Source organism: Polistes fuscatus, unplaced genomic scaffold (assembly GCF_010416935.1).
Source record: "Polistes fuscatus isolate 324 unplaced genomic scaffold, CU_Pfus_HIC Scaffold11, whole genome shotgun sequence".
Lineage (NCBI taxonomy): Eukaryota > Metazoa > Arthropoda > Insecta > Hymenoptera > Vespidae > Polistes > Polistes fuscatus.
In genome coordinates, this window is record NW_025113009.1 from 7,208,588 (window position 1) to 7,228,193 (window position 19,606).

At 33.9% G+C, this 19,606-nt stretch overlaps 2 protein-coding genes and 1 non-coding gene across 3 annotated transcripts; all 3 read right to left on the reverse strand.

The window, feature by feature from the left end:
* Window positions 1-10,039: 10,039 nt before the first annotated feature.
* On the reverse strand, window positions 10,040-12,225 carry LOC122526279 (protein l(2)37Cc). The gene is made up of 4 exons (XM_043649590.1): window positions 12,118-12,225; window positions 11,576-11,685; window positions 11,075-11,496; window positions 10,040-10,996 (listed from the first exon to the last, which is right to left on the reverse strand). Exons 2-4 carry the CDS (start codon window positions 11,661-11,663, stop codon window positions 10,688-10,690), a joined length of 819 nt encoding a protein of 272 aa, XP_043505525.1. The 5' UTR covers window positions 11,664-11,685; window positions 12,118-12,225; the 3' UTR covers window positions 10,040-10,687.
* A 225-nt stretch (window positions 12,226-12,450) lies between these two features.
* Window positions 12,451-12,524, reverse strand: Trnan-guu. Its single transcript has one exon. It is a non-coding gene; the product is annotated as a tRNA-Asn (tRNA).
* Window positions 12,525-12,676: 152 nt separating this feature from the next.
* LOC122526280 (vitellogenin-6-like) lies at window positions 12,677-19,063 on the reverse strand. Its single transcript, XM_043649591.1, has 16 exons — window positions 18,740-19,063; window positions 18,441-18,479; window positions 18,011-18,309; window positions 17,806-17,949; window positions 17,564-17,740; window positions 17,331-17,473; window positions 16,873-17,247; window positions 16,466-16,794; window positions 15,756-16,375; window positions 14,766-15,661; window positions 14,554-14,683; window positions 14,242-14,478; window positions 13,813-14,163; window positions 13,467-13,746; window positions 13,093-13,384; window positions 12,677-13,010 (listed from the first exon to the last, which is right to left on the reverse strand). The coding sequence occupies exons 1-16, from the start codon at window positions 18,765-18,767 to the stop codon at window positions 12,824-12,826; spliced, it is 4,527 nt and encodes a 1,508-aa protein (XP_043505526.1). The 5' UTR covers window positions 18,768-19,063; the 3' UTR covers window positions 12,677-12,823.
* Between the last annotated feature and the right edge of the window lie 543 nt (window positions 19,064-19,606).

The window sequence follows — 19,606 nt, forward strand, 5'->3', positions numbered from 1 at the left end:
CTCCAGAGAAAATATTTTTCTTGCTTTCTTCGTGTCCCTCCTCCTCCTCCTACTCTCTTCTTTTTCCTCATACCATCTCGAAGAATATCGTTTGGTTTCTTTTTTTTCCCGGTTAAAAAAAAATACGTTCTCTAAAATTTTGCGGGACTGGAAACTGAGAGATTAAAGGAAAATAATTCGAAAGAAAATACAGAAAGATCCGATAGATACGCACCTGTCGTTCTGTCTCTCTCTCTCTCTCACTCGCGTGCAAGAGAAGGTTATTAAATTATTAATAATCCGCTAATTATACCGTTTTGGTTAAAAAAAGAAGAAGAGGGACTCTCTCGTTTCGCTCTCCTGTTGTTCCTCCTTCGTAATTCATTCCATAGGAAGACCTCCGAGCGAGAGGAGAACTCGACTCTGAAAAAAACGCCCACACGCGTGCGGCCGGAGTTCTTAAACGTCGTCGTACGAGACACGCGGAATATCCGAACGATCATCTCCCACTACCAACCACCGTATCTCATTCCTCCCCCCCTGGGATATCGAAGATCCGTAAATCATCGACAGAGATAGAGAAAGACCGAGTGAGAGAGAGAGAGAGAGAGGGAGAGAGAGGGGCGTTTACGTGCAAACGATTTAATTGAAAGCCACGAACCAACCGATCGTTCTTACCTTTATATTTTTATTATTATTATTATTATTATTATTATTATTATTTTTTTATTTGTTCTTCTTTCCCTACCTCATCGATGCGAATGAAGCCGATGTTGCATTTCTTTTCTTTTTTTTTCTTTTCTTGATATTTTATTTCTTACATTCGTTCACTCGCTTACGCTTACGCTTATAGTGAAAGCAAGAAGAAGAAGAAGAAGAAGAAGGACTGAAGAGGTCCTCGAAGCGACGAGTGAAGAGACCCCGGTTGGAAGATGACCTTCGACCTAAGCGTAGATCCCGGCTGCGCATAATGCTTCATTGTAATTACAAAGAAGGTTATCTTCGCCGGGATTTCGAGACTCGGATCGTTCAGTCATTCGCGTTATTGAGATGGTAAGTCGAGAGAAAAGAATGAACGAACCAACGAACGGAGACCAGTGGCTAGGAAAGAGAGAGAGAGAGAGAGAAAGACAGAAAGAAAATGTGTCTCGAGTTATCCGTTTCACGAATACATAAATGAATACATATATATGCGGATACTTCATACACTTACAAACCTGACTTCTAACTTTGGTAGAAGAAATCATGTAAGGTAGTCGATAAGATATATCTATATCGGGAATATTGTAAGCTTGTGAAACGCGAAGAAGATAGAAAAGTGTGTTACATACATACATACATACATACATGTATACAATGATATTGAAAACTTTGTATGAAAAACAGAGATCGAGGATATCGAATGGGGAAGAAAAAAGAAAACGGTAGGAACGATCGAGAAGGATAAAACGATCGATTCGAATTTTTTGTTGTTTTTCATATTTTTGTTGTAAACGTCATAAAGAAAATAAGTAACCGGACGTGAAACCAAGGAACGAGAAGAAGCTCGTTTCATTAGGTTGCATCCATTTCTCGTAGCGGGGATGGAGAAGTTCGAAATAAATATTCACATTGAAGAATACTATGGTATATGAGATACGTTAACTTGTACACACGTGTATGATACCTATCTGCGGTTGTGTCCTGGTCCAAGTGGCCACGAATGGCGTGACACTCAAAGGAGCCGCGCGCCACCGAAATTATTCTCGAACAATCATCATTATGTCCAGAGAACCGAGCAATCTTCTACTCAATATTGTCAGCTAAGAAACCATGGACCCCTTTGCGATGCTGCTGGATACTAAAAGATGAACGAACGAACGAACGAACGAACCACGATTTTTCGATGTATCGATTTTCATCTTATTCTTTTTCTTCAATTTGAGTCTAACTTTGTTAATACTAACTCGTATATACATATTCATGTACAACACACGCAACATTGATGCGATTTTATCGAGAAAGAATGAATCTTATATTATATAGTATACATACGTTACTATACCGATCACATTTCATACTTTACCGTATTTATGTACATATATATGCATCAGGAAACATGTGTGAAGACACTGCGGTAGGCGACACGTTACTTGGACATGACTTATTACCTACAAGCGCTACTGTAAATCTTCTTACAACTTGCTTTAGTATCAGATAATTTTAAATCCACTGTGTTTTCTTTTTTACGGTATATTTTATACGGATTGAAAATATTTGAGAGTAATTTACACATATCTTTCATTTAATTTTAAATTAAGTATAATCGAAATAATATTTTTTATTTTTGTTCGTAATTTTTAAATATCATTAAAATATCACTTGTAATTCGTTAAGAAATTCTAGGAGCTTGGGAAGAGTCTACTTTTCTTTTTCTTTTTTTTTTTTTTAATATCATTAAAATATATAAACGAAAATATCTGAAAGAAATTTTACAAGTGATTAAGAAATAATTACAAGTAAAATCGTAACTAATACATAGTCACTCTTCCATCTTTCCAAAAATTGAAAATCATGCAAGCTCGTCGTGGTATATACTATAGAATACATCACACAGATATTTCTTTCAGTAAAAAAAATGAGTTTAGATAAAACTGTAACATAGATTTACAAGAAATTCCAGACACCCTCACCCTTCCCACCCATCCTATTTATTTCTAAATTCGCTCGCAGCTATAAGCAAATATAAATAAATATTGTAAATGTTCGAATGATATGACAGACTCGATATTAAAAAGTATTGATACACCATTTGGGTATTTTTCAAGAGGAAGTCAACGGTGGTGTACGGATTTGTAAAGTGTGAAATAGATTTGGCGAAAGTCGCATCGAGCTGTCAAAAATTACATACTCAACTTCCTGCATAAAGCGGAAGTGTGATCGAAGAGAAGACCCGATTCTCAAGGATCGATTCAAAAATGATTGACAAGTGAAACCCGATCGTCTTCTTACTCGAAAACGTCATGGATACGCGAGAGATCCTTCGAATCGATTCTTCTTATTATTATTATTCTTTTCATTCTTTTTCTTCTATTATTTTTTTTTCTTTTTTTTTCATCTACTCTTCCCTACTTTTTCTTCAAACTTTTCCGTCAAGATCTTCTTAGCGTTGAAAAGAAGAGAACGAAGAAAACGAGGGAAGGAAAGCTCGTTTATCGTCGTATCCTGTGCCTGCTTGCTTCTGTGTGTATATATGTGAATATATATATATATATACATATATATATGTGCCTATATGTATATATACGTGCGTGGCCTGCTTTTTACCTTCTAATGAAGATTTATTACGTTATCATCTCTCTCTCTCTCTCTTTGTGCCGCTTTTATTTGACGTTACGGTTAATCTTGCTGGTTATCGTTATGCGCCATAAAAAGTTGTGGAAAAAAAAGAAATAGCTTACGCTAGGTCAAAATTTTACTTTGCGAAAGATTATAGAAAGAAAAATATATAAATAAATAAAGAGAGAGAGAGAGAGAGAGAGAGAGAGAAAATAGGTAAAATATAAAACAAATTTTAAAAGCATTGTTCTTTTGTTAAAAGATTTAACGCCATTATTTTATTCCATAAAATAAATGTCTACTTTCTTCTTTCTTTTACTTTTTGTCTCTGTATAAGAAGAGAGAAATAAAATATTCTAAAAAAAAAAGATAAATTTTTGTTGTTCCTACATAAAATTAGAAATAAAATTAAGAACGTTGTCGTAAGATAGTCCGAACGAAAAAAAACACGTAAGAAGATAAAAGAGTGAGAGAACGGGAAGGCCCGGTGACCACAAGAGGTCGCGTGACGGAAGCACCAGGGATCGGGGCACGCACACATCTTCGCGAGTGCATTTATTTGCATCCTGCCAATGTGTACCTGTACCTTGAGATGCAACTCTCTTGCTACTAGCTACACGCGTGTGCTAGTAGCTATATATACACTTTCAAACGATACGTACATCATATTTAATGTATGGCATGCGTGTTACCTCGACGATAGATTTCAACAAATTCAATTCAAAATTCATATAGACGTAATCATAATAAATGAAATAATAATAATAATAATAATAATTTACCCATAGATCTATATTCAATCGTAATATTATTTTTTCGTATATCTTTTAAAAATCGTCATTTTTTAGAAATAACGAAACATTAAAGTGAGATGGAGAAAAAAAGATCCGAGGAAAGTCCGGGGGGGGGGAAAGTAGAGGATGCATTTTTTAATGAATCTAGTCAATGCAAGTATCGATATAATACACACACATATATATATAAGAAACCTGGTAAAAGTCAGGTATAGCAGCAGCAGCAGCAACAGCAGCATCTGAGGATGTAGCAATTACGTCTGGGACTCCTTGGCACAGACGGACGAACCGCAAGCACGGAACGCCTTTTGCGTTACACATATGTTACTTTTTCCCTTCTCTCTCTTCTTTCCTTCTTCCTTCTTTCTCCTCCCTCCTCGCCCTCCTCCGTATCCTACCCCTTTCCGAATTAATGTCCATACGAAAGGCACGGAAGACGTTTCTCTGGGAAATGCGAACGTGGCCTTTGTCTACACGAGCTCCTTTACTTTACAGAACACTCATCGTCGATCCAAAACTCGCGATGACTACGAGAACGAGAACTCTTTGGACGATGATGATGATGATGATCATCATCATCATAATCATCTTTCTCTTTTTCTCTCTCTCTCTCTCTCTTTTTTTCTTCCATATTTTTCCATAATTTTATGATCTAAAATATCGAAAAGGAGAACGCGTTCGTGTCATATAAAATTTCGTTTAATTTCATATTTAATTCGATAAATTTGAATGAAATTTATGAACATATGGTGGGGGAATACACACGTCGTGTGTCCTTGCACCCGGAGAGTCCTTGAAAAAATCTTTTTTACGGATGCTCCTCAAACTGCCGTCCGAAAAATTCTTCGAAATGTCACTGAACACAAGCTACAGACTCGCGTGACTTTGTAGAGAAATTACTCGCTTAAATGTAAATCGAAGGGTCGAAAGAGCGCTTCTGTGTAACTACGTCTTTCTCTCTCTCTCTCTCTCTCTCTCTCTCTCTTTTTCATTATATATTTTTTTGTTCATATATCCCCGGGGTATGAAAGTAAGAGTAAAATAAATCCTATGAATAATTATTAAATCTCGTTTGACGAAAGAAACAAATTTACATACTAGGGTAATATTACTTTTAATTTAAAACAAAAGAAAAAGAAAAAATTTGCAAACATTTTGAAATCGTTTTCTTATATTATACCTCCGATCGTAAAAACTGGCGCATCGCGAAAGCTCGCACGCGCGGTTTCCGCCTTCGTCTGATCGATGGCGGATAACGGTGACCCTGAAACAAACTCGTATGACCCCATACGCAAAACGTAACTACGAATCTCTTATTTTCTCGCGCTGTCACTGACAATAGAAATTCACGATAGTCTTGCTCGAGGTCCGCACGCAATGACCTCCGCTTTCCTGAGGGCACTCGTCAAGAGGAAGTCTACTACTACTCCTAACGGTAGCGAAATATACTCGAAATAAGACGACGCACATTCTTTTTCTATCCTTTCGAAAAAAAAAAAAAAAAGAAATACAAAAATATGAATCTCTACTATGTTATTTGTCATGGTATTTTACGTATATCTCTTAAATATCATTTACTATCTTTTTATACCGAGCACAATTTTTCATTACTTTTTTTTATAAATAATATAAAAAAAACAAATTACTCTGATACAATATAATTAGTCATTTGCATTAATGTAATAATATACGACTCGATAAACTTTGTCTATAATTATTTGCAACTCGCGTTATGTTCCGTCAGCAAGATTACAAAATAAGATATGAGAGTATACGAAAAAGGTAAAAGCTGCATTGCTCTCGGTCCATGAACCAGCTAGAAGATAATAGGTCAACGATGAAATCGACAGGATTGCACTTATTGAAAATTACCCCATCGCGTGCAACTTTTCGAACGTGCAACCGAAAAGATATAAAAGAGCGAAAAAACGACGACGAGTTGCATCAAGCGTGTTCAAAATTGCGAATACACGGAGAGAGGAACTTATATTTCGAAGCTGAATTAAAAAGGAATCAGATAACCGAAGAGAAGGCGTGATTTCTTCGTACTTACGCGAAAACGCAGTCACTTTTTTTTCCAATACCAAACATTTCGGTCATTATTATTTGATCAACATTATTTTGCAATAATCTGAATCTAAATATTAGACGAAAATTACATGGTACTGTGAAATGAAAAGAAGAAAAAAAGCAAAAAAAAAGGAGATTCGAAGAGAAAATCTTTGAAATGTTCTGTTGCAAACGAAAGTACACGCGATGTGGTAATATTCGATAGGTCAGAAAATGTCTACTAACAGTTAACAACTTCGTTTCTATCCACGATTATTTGAGAGCAAGGGACAAAGTAGCAATACCACGCACGGTTTGTTCCTCTCTGAAATAGTCGTTGGTCATTCCGAAACAAAAGAAGATGGTGGGCATGCTGCACACCCGTTTAAAATCCTGCTCCATCCAATTTTCCAGACTTTAATGCGAGCGTTGGTCAGCGGACGGACGATTCGTTTCGTGGCCTCGAGCGAATCCCACAAAATACAGAGGCAACCATCGCCATCACCATCACCACCACCACCACCACCTCGTCGTGTGACCAACCCTCTCCTCGCGTTTGTTGGCGATACAGAAATCGTTGTGGTACACGAGAAAGAGAGTGGAAGCGAAGTTTTGGGGTAAAAGCCTTAGGCGCGGCAGTAGAGAAACAACGAATTGAACATGCTATTTCGTTTCCAAGCTTTTCCATATTAATTAACAACATTTCCTTAACGAGCTGTCGCATGACCGGTTGCGTTTATTACTCTCTATCTTTTTCTATCTCTTTCCGAACAAATTTAATCCTTTTCTATCTGTCTAAAGAAAAAGCTTTGACGGGTTCAAAGCGATCGTTACGTCGACTCATCGCGTATGACTCGACGACTTCCATCGGCTAACAGAATAAAGCGGTATAACGGAGATATTAATTAAGATTATTTATCTTCGATCGATCGGTTACACTCCGGATATATACGAACAAATTTTATTTTTATATATATAATATATAAGAGAGAAAGAAAGAGAGAAACAATTCAAACTATTTTATTCCTAATTTGTAATTAAAATTCTAATTATTTTACCTAACAATTATATCTATGCACGCGATATTAATTATTTGTTATAGCAATAAAAGTTGTTCCCGTTAATCCGAATCCTGATAGTAAAAAATAATAAAATAATTAAACAATTATAAAAAGATGTTATACACGATATTGCTACTTCTCTGTGAGCATAATTATTAAGAAAATCAATTTTAAATATAAAATGTTAAATATCAATGAAATACTTTGACACTAAAATGAACTAAACAAGTTCTAAAAGTCGAGTTAATCGTTTTGGGCCTGTGAATGGTTTGCATATACATATATAATATATCGAAAAAAGAAAAAAATATATTATGCTCGGAGGGGTTGCCGAAGGGCCAGGACGAACGGACACGTTCGCCTAAGGCGATTTTGTCCCTGAGGAAGGCCATCGGCATATGCAGCTCGCGTGCTTCGCCATGAACCAGGAGGAACGAATGTAACAGGTGCAGATGCGGAGGAAACGATCGTTAGTTCAGCAGTCCACGGCACGCGGTATATGTATGTTGTATGTATGTGCACGGCGTCTATTATGATTCCTTTCGTAATTAGTCCTTCTCCCCTCCATTTAAGAAGCGCCCCCGGCCCTCTTTCTCTCTCTCTCTCTCTCTCTCTCTCTTTCTACTCGATCTCGAATATACCTATCGTTTCTTTATTTCTTTATTTACTTATTTCTTTCTTTCCTTCCTTCCTAGCACGCATATGACCTGACGACTCGAGTTATTCATCTCGCGAGAAATAACAATTCTTAAAAAACGTGACATATTTATAATCTCGTTTCTTCCTAACAACAAATAAAATCGTCATCTTTTTCATTGTTTTTAAAATCAATTTACAATTTACTTTGAACTTTTTTATTTTAGACTATTTGAAATTTTCACCGTTTATATATAAGTGTAACGTATATTATAATTGCGGCTTAAACGGAAAATCGATATAAATATATCAATTTGTTAAAGAGAATATTTAAATATTATATACGATATTATTTATATGTATATATAATATAAGATAGAAATAATCATCACATCGTTAATAGTTACATTAGAATAATTAGCAATAGAAAATAATCAAAAACCGTTGACCTACTTTCTATTCACCGAACTTCTCTCTGTATTCGGATTTATATAAATGTCATTGAGGGTAAGAATTTTTCAGTCGCAACTTAGAGATTATAATCGGAGTGTTGCATCCAACTCTCTTAATACGCGAGACCAGGACACGATCTAGGGCAGCTTTCGAACGAGAAGACTACGTTTTGTGCCTCGTGAAATATATAAAGGACACATATACATTTATATGTGTATATATTTATATATGTATATAGATATATATCTGAATATATATATATATATATATATTTAGGAAAGCGTCTTGGCAAGGGATTCCGCGCAGAGGGGTCGGCTGTTTGCGCCTCTCGACAAATAAGGGGAAGTCGTTATCCCGTGGATGGGAGGAGTAATTAACTGCTTCTACCTCCTTTCTGCCGGTTCCACCCGCTCCCAGCATCCTTCCTTTCCGGTTTCTACTCGAAGGAGTAGACTTAAGGAGGACCGCTTAGGCTTTCACGGTGTCGTGTCTTCATTATTCACGCTAATCTGCTTTCGTCTTGTGCCGTTACCACACCGATCTCTCCTCTTCCTCCTCCTTCTTCTCTTTCCCTCTCTCTCTTACTCCTCTCCTATTGACTCATGAAAATCAGGTAACAATTTCACCGAGGCAAAGGATCAAAGGCAAGCGAAGATTTTCAACAACATTCTCCTTCTTACTATGAGAAATGCTACGCAACCTTTCGTTCCTCCTCCTCCTCCTCCACCCCTTCTCTTGTCTTTCTCAATTCTATGGTCTTGAGATACTCGATATCGATCGCATTCAAACGTTAAGATGTTTCTATTCGAAAGGCTATTATTACATTTTCATCGCGACAATTCTCTGATAAGTGAAATCGACGAAGATAATATTATAACACACGGCGATATCGAAATGATTTACTAATTATTTTTCATCATACAGTTTCGTTGTTTATTGTTATGAAAAAATAAAGATACGTTACAGGTTCATATTTTTTTGATCGTATAATAATTCGTATGAATTTTTTCCATAAACAAAAGCAATAGCTTGTATATGTTACGATCTACGATAAATTTCTTTTGAAAATAATACGCGAATTTTTAATGTATATTGAAGAAAATAATATTACGACGATGCGAGACTCTATTTAAATATTTTTTTTTGTTTATCATCTTACAATTTTGTCTATGAAAATAATGAAAAATGAATAATATTATATCAAAGTTTTATATCTTTTCTCATACTTTGTTGAATGTTTTATACACAGAAGCAACAGCTTATATATGTTACAATCTACGGTAAATTTTCTTGGATATATAACTTGAATTTTTACCGAAGACCACCTGTGTAAGGTACCCCGCGGTGATCGGCAAATTGTGATGGATTGTTTTCTCTGTTAACAGGTTCTGCCGACAGACGCGAGACGAAAGCACACCGACTGAGATAATCTCTCATCAATTTCGGTTGCTTGATTGATCATCATGATTCGCTGCACGACCGGTCGCAATAAGCGATCAAAGAACAACGTTGCACGACCTTCTCGATGTGTTAAAGAATTCGAACTTTACGATCTTAAGAGAAGGAACATTTAATTGGAGATGAACCATCAGATGAATTTTATAATTAAAGAAACATCGTATCGAATGTGAAAATGCAATATGATCTTTGAAAATGAATGCCTTTCTTATGGAAACTATGTAATAAATATAAAAATTATCTCAAGCAAAGAAAAACTTCGATACAAGTTCATTAGCGAATGTACAATTATTGTATACGTAATTATTATTTTATTAATATGCTTTCAGTTTCTATCTAATAGTGGCAAATTAATAACGGTTTTATTTATATGCATATTATATCTCAAATAACTTTTTTAACAGTGTGCATATTGCTGTATCATTAGTCTTGTTACATTCATTATTCACAAGTATCGTGAATATACAAATGCAACGAAATTAGAAAATTCCTAACTATTCATGAAAAATATTTATAGAAAAATATTCAAATTATTCGTAAATGATTAATGAACAACAGAATCATTAAATAGTGAATTAAAGACAATATTTCTTTGCTGCGAAGTATTAGTTACTTAAAAATGATAGGCTAGATTGTTAATTCGGTATAGGATTAATCTCCAAAGATATGTACAATGTTCAATAAGAGTATATATGATTATTAAAAAAGAAATACAAATTTGCAAATAAATTTGAAAGTATTATGAAATTCTATTATTCTATATATATATATCTGCTATGCAACACTTTCAGGGAATTATTTGCCACATTGAATATGCTATCAGTACTCAAATATCTTCCTTCACGATATAAATGCTCAACTTATTCATATATATATGTATGTATGTTTGTATATATATGTAGGTAAATGTATATATACTGATCAATTCACCTTTTTTCTTTACTGGGGTAAGTTGAGCAATACATTTTGACCAGAAGGTAAGTATGTTATTTGTCGAGAGTTTGCTAAATTAAATGCAATGTCTTCAGCAGCTTCGATTCTTCTAAGTTCAACAAGACCGTCACCAGCACTGCCAAGAGATTCTGCTATTAAACTAGCAGCTTGAGCATCACCCTCTGCTGTAATAATAGCAGCTTTCTTCTGTTGTTCAGCTTTTTCTACTAAGAAACGAGCTTTTTCTGCATCCTGTTGTGCGACTTGCTTCAATTCTACAGCATGGGTAAATTCTTTTCCAAAAGTTAAATGCGTCTAGAAAAAACACAAGTTTATGAAAGTTTAACCGATGTAGAAGTAGAATTCTACTTATTTTTATGTAAAACTACTTACAATAGATATATCATCTAAGATAAGACCGAATTGAGTAGCTCTTTCCGTTAAGTCTTCGCTAACTTTTTGAGATACTAATTCACGCTGAGTAATCAATTCTCCAGCATCAAATTGTGCGACAACAGCTTTCAATACTTCAGTTGTAATAGATGGTAATACTCTCTCATCGTAGTCAACACCCAAAACATTGTATATCTTAGGTAATGAATCGGGTATTGGTCTAAAGAGAATACGAAGTGTGATGTTCACATTCTGTAGATCCTTGCTACCAGTGACAACGGGAACATTTCGTGGTCTTGAACGTATATCAAAGATAATAGGTTTTTGTACCCAAGGAATGAGAAAATGTGTTCCTTCTCCTACTACAAGACTTTTAATACCAACGAATCTGTCAAAGATGACAGCTCTATGTCCTCCATCGACTAAAAAATAAAAAACACAAGTATGATGTAAGAAATCATATTATTTATTAAAACAGTGAACAAGCAAATGTTTACCAACCATTATATAGCGCAGTACTAACAGCAGTCCCGACAAGACTTAGCCCTAATCCGAACTGACCTAGTCGATTGAAAAATTGTGATCCCATTTTGTATACGCACTACCTGCAACTAAACATTATAATTTTAAATTAGGTAATTAACTTTATCATATGGTTAATATTCTGATGCAATTCTCTAATAGTATTAACCGTAACAAGCTTTACATTATTGAGCCTAACCTAAAAATAATTCTTATAGGATAAATTTAAAGTACCAATAAAATATCGATGAGAAAAGTATAAATGAAAATAAAAAACAATTCTTTTATATAATTAACATTTAAATTCAATATATATACTATATTACATGCATATATGTATGTAGATAAATGAGTACACGCGAGATAATTTATGAATGTTCGACCTACCGGTTAAAGCAAACTAAATATTTTAAAAGACATTTAATAAAATGATTGTGTTTACATATATATATGTAATAAAATAGTTTAAAATATAAAATAATATTAAATAAATGTTATAAACCGGTATTAGCAATACTTACGTAACGAATGGTGTCTTTCTAGTTCGAATTAATCACTTTTCTTCTTCGTACGGCGTTCATGCGTAGATAAGGAAAAATGGATTCCACACGAGTGGTGCACGAAATATCGACTAGAGCGCCATTCTTTAATGTGGTAACAATTGGATGCATTGGGTGATATTCGTAAGTCCGAAAGTAAAAAGTCCGATCATAAAAAGACTTTTAAATGTATAGTTATGACTTACAATATATATATAATAAAAATATATATATATATTTATTAAATAATCATTATGATTTGTATGTTTGAATGAATATAATAGGATATGAAAAAATGCAACAAAAAAAATAAATCGCCCCCGGGTGGGCTCGAACCACCAACCTTTCGGTTAACAGCCGAACGCGCTAGCCGATTGCGCCACGGAGGCTGTTATGTAGGTTTCTGTTATTAAAGTATATTACATGCATTATTTAAACGCTTTTATTTTATTATTATAAATTTGCGTTATATTAAATTAAAGAATTAATATTTAGGTATGTATTAATCAAATAAAAACATTAAATATCGTATTAACGAAACTTAATTGTAAAATTTTATTTATTCTCTTTTCTTAACTTTTAACTATTCTAATAATTTTTGTTTGAACTCATACGCGAATATAAACGTAAAATCAAATTTTAGAACAAAATGTATTATTACTTATTAAAAAATGTCATGCTTTAGTGTTCAAAGAACAGTGGTACTATAGATCTTAGGAAGTTTCTCTTTATGCGTATTATCCAGATGTCCACACAGCCCGGAGACAAGACCCTGAAGGGAAGTGTCTACAGTAATAGTCAAGCTGTTAGGAGTATAGAATATTACAATTGGTATATGAGCTTGTATGATCAGATGTTCGTTATGGTTGGTAACCCTATATAAAAGAAAGAAAAAATTAGAATTTTAATAAAAAAGATAAATAAAAAATATTATTTATAAAATATCTAATAACTTACTTGAAAATATAATTGGTGTACGCATCATGAGGCTCTAATACACCTTTCTCAATCTGCTTAACTACGTTACCATTAATCGTGACTACTGGTTTGCCTTCGGTTGGAACTATTTCAAGTGTATGTTCTCCAATGTACACTTTAGCAAGTAAATTGTTTTGAACAACCTTTACGAAAACTGCATAAGTGTTATGTGCATAATCGCCAGATAGCAAAGTCCATTGATCAGAAACCGCGTGAGGAATAACACCATTATCGGCCGTAAGCAGAACTTGAGGGTATATAGTACAGATTTCTATAAAAAAAATAATTCATATAGATAAGCATAGTTCCATGTAATATCATATAAATAATAATTATATTGAAAATAATCGTACTCATTTGTTCGTTAACTATTTGTTGCAAGAAGACTAATGGGAAGCGAGTATTCAGCATCCACATATTCCACAATTTGTTACCAAATGATACTTCAGTAATTTCGTAACCGTGAGTTGGTGTAACAACGGATACGTCTACGTTATCGGTTCCTACTGGATATTCAACAACTACTTTTATTTTACCAGGCTCAATATTTGTGTTATAAGAAACATGGGGTAAGAAAATAGCTCGAACTGAATCCTCGAGCATAATTAGTTTGGATATTATAGTCTGAGGTACCTAAAACAGATAATTTCATTATTATAATGCGGAGTAAGAACTTAGAAAATAAGTTTTTTTATTTACCTTCTTAGAAACAATATTCGTAGTATATTTTCTCATAGTTGTATAAAGGATTGTTTCACGGATGCAGTTCCAAGTTTTAGGAATGTGTCCTTGGTCAGTGGCGTAGACTTCTTTTTGAATATCTTTAGCGCAAGCACCGTTTATGCTTTCGTGAGACATCTGTTTCTTTTGTTCTTCGCTTAACTCGCTCTTCATCGTTAGCGTTACTACTGTATCGTCGCGAACACATTTATCGTCGTTAGTGTAACCCATTGTAAAGGAAACTTTAGTATTAACATCTTCTTTCGTCACGCCAAGTTTCAACGGGTCGACTGAGATTATCGGATAATTGTGCTGCCCATCTACGCAAATCTAATCGACCAAATATTTATTGTAAAGTAAACGTGTTCAATTTGAACTCGATTTTAAATGATCCAAATAATTAATTACCTTCAATTTATTTTCCCCTTGTGTGACCCGAGTAACTTGTACTTTAAGATTGTTATTAACGTAGCCTTGACTAGTTTCAAAGTTAACATTGAGGTCCCATGAACGAACAGTCGTGTTGGTGGATGCTGCTCTAACATCAACGGTACCGCGAACGTTTAATCTCTTGCTGCTAAGAGCATGCATATTTTCGAACAAGTGATCTACATTTTCAATATTCATACGCAAACTAACATCGACCTATAGTAGAAATAAATAACAGTCATTTTAAGAGAATTAAAACAAAACGCGAAGTTACAATATGTTTTTGCTTACGCTCGAAGTTGGATGTAAGACGCTTGGTTCAATTTTGATCAGATTTCCGCAACTGCCTATTTCAGGGGAAATTAAACTGTCCCATAATTGTTGACGAACTCCCATGATCCATTGAACAATCTTGCTATCCCTAAATAAACAACAATAATTATTTAATATTTATAGAGAAAACAAATATGTAAATTAATTAATAAATATATAATTATACCAACCAAGTATTTTTGTTATCCGATGACATTGCTTTTATCCAATCAGCCCATTTAGTAACAGGTGTAACTGTACTCTCACAATCAAAGATCGACATTGAGTATTTAAGACCAGTATCCTCAGAATCGTAAGTATTTTGATAATATTTCTTATGTTCTGTACCCTTTGTGACAACTTCATGATGATGACAAGTAGCACAACTTTTCTTCAATTCATCATTATCATCATCGGTAATAGCAACGTAATTCTTCACATGAGTTAGTATACCAGAAATCGAATATTTGTTTACTGGCAGTCTTGGTAATGTTAGCGCGAGACTAGACATGTTGGCATTGTAAACGATATTCATGTCAATAGGTAGGGCAATATCATTAGAGGTAACTCGACGAATAGACTGCCAAATATCAACGATCGGATTATAAATCGACATAAAATATTCACCATGTCTCCATAACCGAGCATCAAGTTTGAGACCCAGATTTATAATTGCTTTATCTTCGGTAAGATGAGTATTCAATTTCGCAGACGTCATAAGTGGGATTTTCGTGGCAAGTACAGCTTGAAGACCCATATCGGTAGGTACATGCATTTCGTAAAACTTATCGTATAAGACGTTTTGTATATTCAGATCAGCATTGGAAAGGATATTCTTAAAATCTTTGATTTTGTCGAATAAATTGAATAAATTATTCTCTTCCAAGTGAAGTGTTTGGACTACTTGATCGTTGTTCGTTATGGTAAGATCCACATTAATATCTTGATTCAATGGCATATTTTTAGCTACTTTCTTAAGAATGTTCTTAACATTCTCATTTGTAATGTTTTTAGTAATTTTAACATCACTTAAGAGTTCCGTTATCATCTTCATGACTTCATCCGAACCAGTGACGCTCCAATAAATCTATACAAACAAAATTCATATTTGATCATTTCAATTATTGATAACAAGGATCAATAATTTGCAACTATTTATAAATCTTAAACATAATACTTACTCCAATAACAGAGGTTCTTTTGCGTGCAAACATGTACGTATATTCGACAGAACCAACTTGTGGTATTCCAGTAAGTTCGTTGAGAATAAGAGATGTTTTAACAGTTTCACCAAATTCGTATTTGGGATTAACATAATCTACGTGATAATGAACAGAAAGAGGGCCAGGGGCATTTCTGATTCTAGTAAATCTTAGAATTTTTCTGGCCATTTCTCGGACTGGACGAAGACAAGGATCAACGGAATTTGCTAAGCCTTTGATGGTTGCCACATGGTAGTTATAGAGATGTTCGTTTTTCTCGTAAACCATAAGCCAGTAAATATTCATAATGCGTCCCATATGTGGCAATTGATTAATTAGAACATTGTAAGCAGCAATTCTGACAGTCAATGGCAAACTGGTGTCTGCGAGAATTGGCCAAAATAAATTGTGAGCATAACGGAGATCATTTATGATCGTTTTCTGAATAGCCCAAATAGCTGCTACACGAATGTGATTAGGTTTGTCAGAGAGGACTAAATTGCCACGGATGATGGGTTCCAAAATTGGATGAATCTGTTTTAGCTGTACGTTCTTCAAGGCCAATATGTAAACCAGTTTCATGTGATACGTTGGTTCGTCTATAAAATTCGCATTTTTTATTAAAAAATTCTTTCATATATTATTCATAAAATATAAATGAACAAAAGTAATTGAAAATATCTACTTACTTTTAATATGTTCGTAGAAGTTATCTTTAAGATATTTGTTTAATAATATTTGATTGACAATAGTTTTATCCTTGAAAGTTTTGTGAATCATTCTGGAGAAACATAATATGCCAGCAATCTTAACATCCGTACTCACGTCGGACTCTAATTTGAGAAGATGTTCCATATCCAAAAGAAGTCGTTCGTTTGGTGATTCTACGTGCATTGGCAATTTATGGAGCATCGTAATAGCGGTTAGATCGGAGACTTGGTGTTTAACGATAACATTTTTTGTGAAAAGACAACTGGCAGCGGTACCAACGGTTGGAACAATTTGAAAGAAGATGTTCCTAAAGGGGAAAAAAAAAGAAGTTATAATGATTGTCCAAAAATACGCATTTGTAAAAATCTAAACATCAAATACATACACAGTGGCAACTTCTTTAGGAGTCTTCGGATATTGAATAGAATTAAATACTTCTTCGAAAGATTTAAGATCCAAATGTTTCATTGTACTCAAAATTCTGTTGACCGTTTGACCATGTTTCCAATCAGGTTCTTTCAATTCCAAATGATTTTCTTCGAGATAATCCGCAGCTTCGATCAACATTTTCTTTAATTTAGGAATGAGTAATTCAAGATTGATTAAATGTCTTCCTTGAGTAAGATCTTCGCTAGTCAAATATGTGGTGTCTGGTAGTTTTTTGAAACTAACGTCGCGTATGAGAGAACATGTTTGGAAATTAACAACAGGTAAATTTATTTGTGTTGTAGGTACGACACTCTCCACAACCAAAGTTTGACTATAAGAAGCAAACAAACAAATAAAAATTATTTCACGTTAAAACACGGGTCATTGATAGAATAAGAATTTTATGATAATTACTTGTTCAAAAGATAATGAGCTTCAGATCTAGCTTGCCAAGGGAAATAGTTGACCACTCCATGACCAATTAATTTAGTAATGAGAACTTCCTCTCCTTGATTTTCAATCTCGAAAACTCTTCGACTTGCAGTACTCATAGGATTCTATTGAAAAATGATATTAAAATTGAGAAGAAAAACCTAATTCGTTAATGAATATAAAAATAAAAATGTATCGTAAATAATGAACCTTACCTCGGGTTCTACGTAACATTTCTCGCATTCCAAGTGATCGATAACTTTCTGAACGAAGTTGGTGCAATTATTTGGTTCGTACAACTTAGTGACGACGAAAATATTACTCAATCGGGGATTAACCTGGTCTTTCGGATGAACATCGTAGGCCACTTGACAGTCACCGTGTATGGTATTCTAGTGGTAACAACCAAAGAGAACATTAATCGCTATACGGGATGTCCCCGTCAGTCGTTACCCACCTCTGTTACTACGAAACTGTGTGGTTTAATCGGTTGCGTTTGAAGTTTTATCAAAGAAAAATCTAACTGAAGCGTCGAGGCTATTGCTTGTTTCACATTTTTCGACCAAATTGGTTCGTTTTCTTGGAACTTCACTCCTTGGAACTGAAAAATAAGATTAAATTAGACAACTTTTCAAAAAATATAATTCATTTCTTCATAATACCTTGCCGATCTCATCGTAGACAACCAAAAATGGTTCTTCGAGCGCTTTAGAAGCTTCCAAGATCGGATTAAAATTAGAGACACGCTCGTAATGCGCCGATTGGCCATTAAACACCCCAAATTTAGAATAGCTAAGTTTTATGTAGTAAGCATTTGTCAAAGATGGATCACTAGTATCGTGTTTTACGTAAAGAGTGCTTTGTAGACCAAATTGTGATGCATATGGTACCGGTTCGATAGTTCCTGCCTTAACGTCAGCATAGTATTTATAGATCACGGTTTTTCCATGAGGAAAATGTGCTAGGACATCAAATAAATGCTAATTAATAATCATGAGAAAGTAAATATCTATCGTATTTTTTAATATTTTATTTATACACACTTCGAGAGAAATTAACATATAATAATTATTTTCAAATTATAAAATATACCTGGTATCGCTGTTGTTCCAGCGACGAACACCAGCAAAGCTGTAAGAATGAAATATTTGAAAAATAATAATTTACTTTTTTTTTTATTATAATAAACAGATATAAAGTCATTATAAAATCGCAATGAAATTTTAGCAAAATTTATGCACACAAAAAAAGAATAGAAGTTTCAGGTCTACGATTTTTTACTTAAAACGAATTTTTTAAAAAGTTATTTATTTTTTCCCTACATTAGAAAAATGTTCACGTTTTGTATGATAAAAATCAATATTGTTTTCACTTGCTAAGAATCGACTTACCGGTAAGCACATTCGTAGCAAGACCCATTGCTCCAAACTGGTCAAATTTATCAACGCTTTCTCTCTTTTATAAGGCGAAAAAGCACAAGTTCTGCCGGTAAAATGCAAAAGTGCACTCGATAACCCCAAACGAAAGGGTGTTATACGTAAACTATATTGTTTATAATCAGTGTATTAAAGATAACCCTCGTTAATACGTATCGGTCTATCTGCTTTGCCTTTAGTCTGCGTAACTGACTGATAATAGTGAAAAATCATCAATTCATGTGCACAATGTCAAAGAATCACGTGCACTTCCTAAGTGAAAAATAACTTTAATATTGTATTTCCCGGTATTTTGAATTCAACCGCATGAGATATTTATCTGGTTTTTCCAATTTAGTATGTGCGTAGTATAAAACGTAGATTAAATATATACTATATATATAGGTAAGTATGCAAATAAATATATATAGGAAAGATACATGAAAGAAACATTGATGAGTAAATTATTTCTTTGAAACATAAATAATGTCGAGCTAAATGGATCAATTGATGCAGTAGATTATTCGATATATATATATATATATATATATATATATATATATATATATATAATAGATAGAGAGTAGGTACTTATCTTGCATATGAATCATATTTGATATAAAATCTATAAACAACAAAAATTAAGTTCATTGCGATAATTAGGACATACAGATGTTATTGGATCATTTATTCGTGATAAATGTTGAGTTACAAAGTTAGTAAAACAAATTTATCGTAAATGCGTAAAAATAGCAATTGATTTAATTCTTTCTATCCAATCCAATAAATACACAGAAATAATAAAAATTATTATCTTTTCGATGATTTATGTTTTCTACAGAT

What these genes read in the sequence shown, in the direction of transcription:
- LOC122526279 (XM_043649590.1), bottom strand. Translation starts at nt 11,663, where the DNA reads ATGGGATCACAATTTTTCAATCGACTAGGTCAGTTCGGATTAGGGCTA. An exon ending in TAGTACTGCGCTATATAATG is followed by an intron (nt 11,497 to 11,575) that starts GTTGGTAAACAT and finishes TTTATTTTTTAG; the next exon opens with TCGATGGAGGACATAGAGCT. An exon ending in TCTTAGATGATATATCTATT is followed by an intron (nt 10,997 to 11,074) that starts GTAAGTAGTTTT and finishes TGTTTTTTCTAG; the next exon opens with ACGCATTTAACTTTTGGAAA.
- LOC122526280 (XM_043649591.1), bottom strand. Translation starts at nt 18,767, where the DNA reads ATGGGTCTTGCTACGAATGTGCTTACCG. An exon ending in AATGTTACGTAGAACCCGAG is followed by an intron (nt 17,474 to 17,563) that starts GTAAGGTTCATT and finishes ATTTTTCAATAG; the next exon opens with AATCCTATGAGTACTGCAAG. An exon ending in CGAATATTGTTTCTAAGAAG is followed by an intron (nt 13,747 to 13,812) that starts GTAAATAAAAAA and finishes TATCTGTTTTAG; the next exon opens with GTACCTCAGACTATAATATC.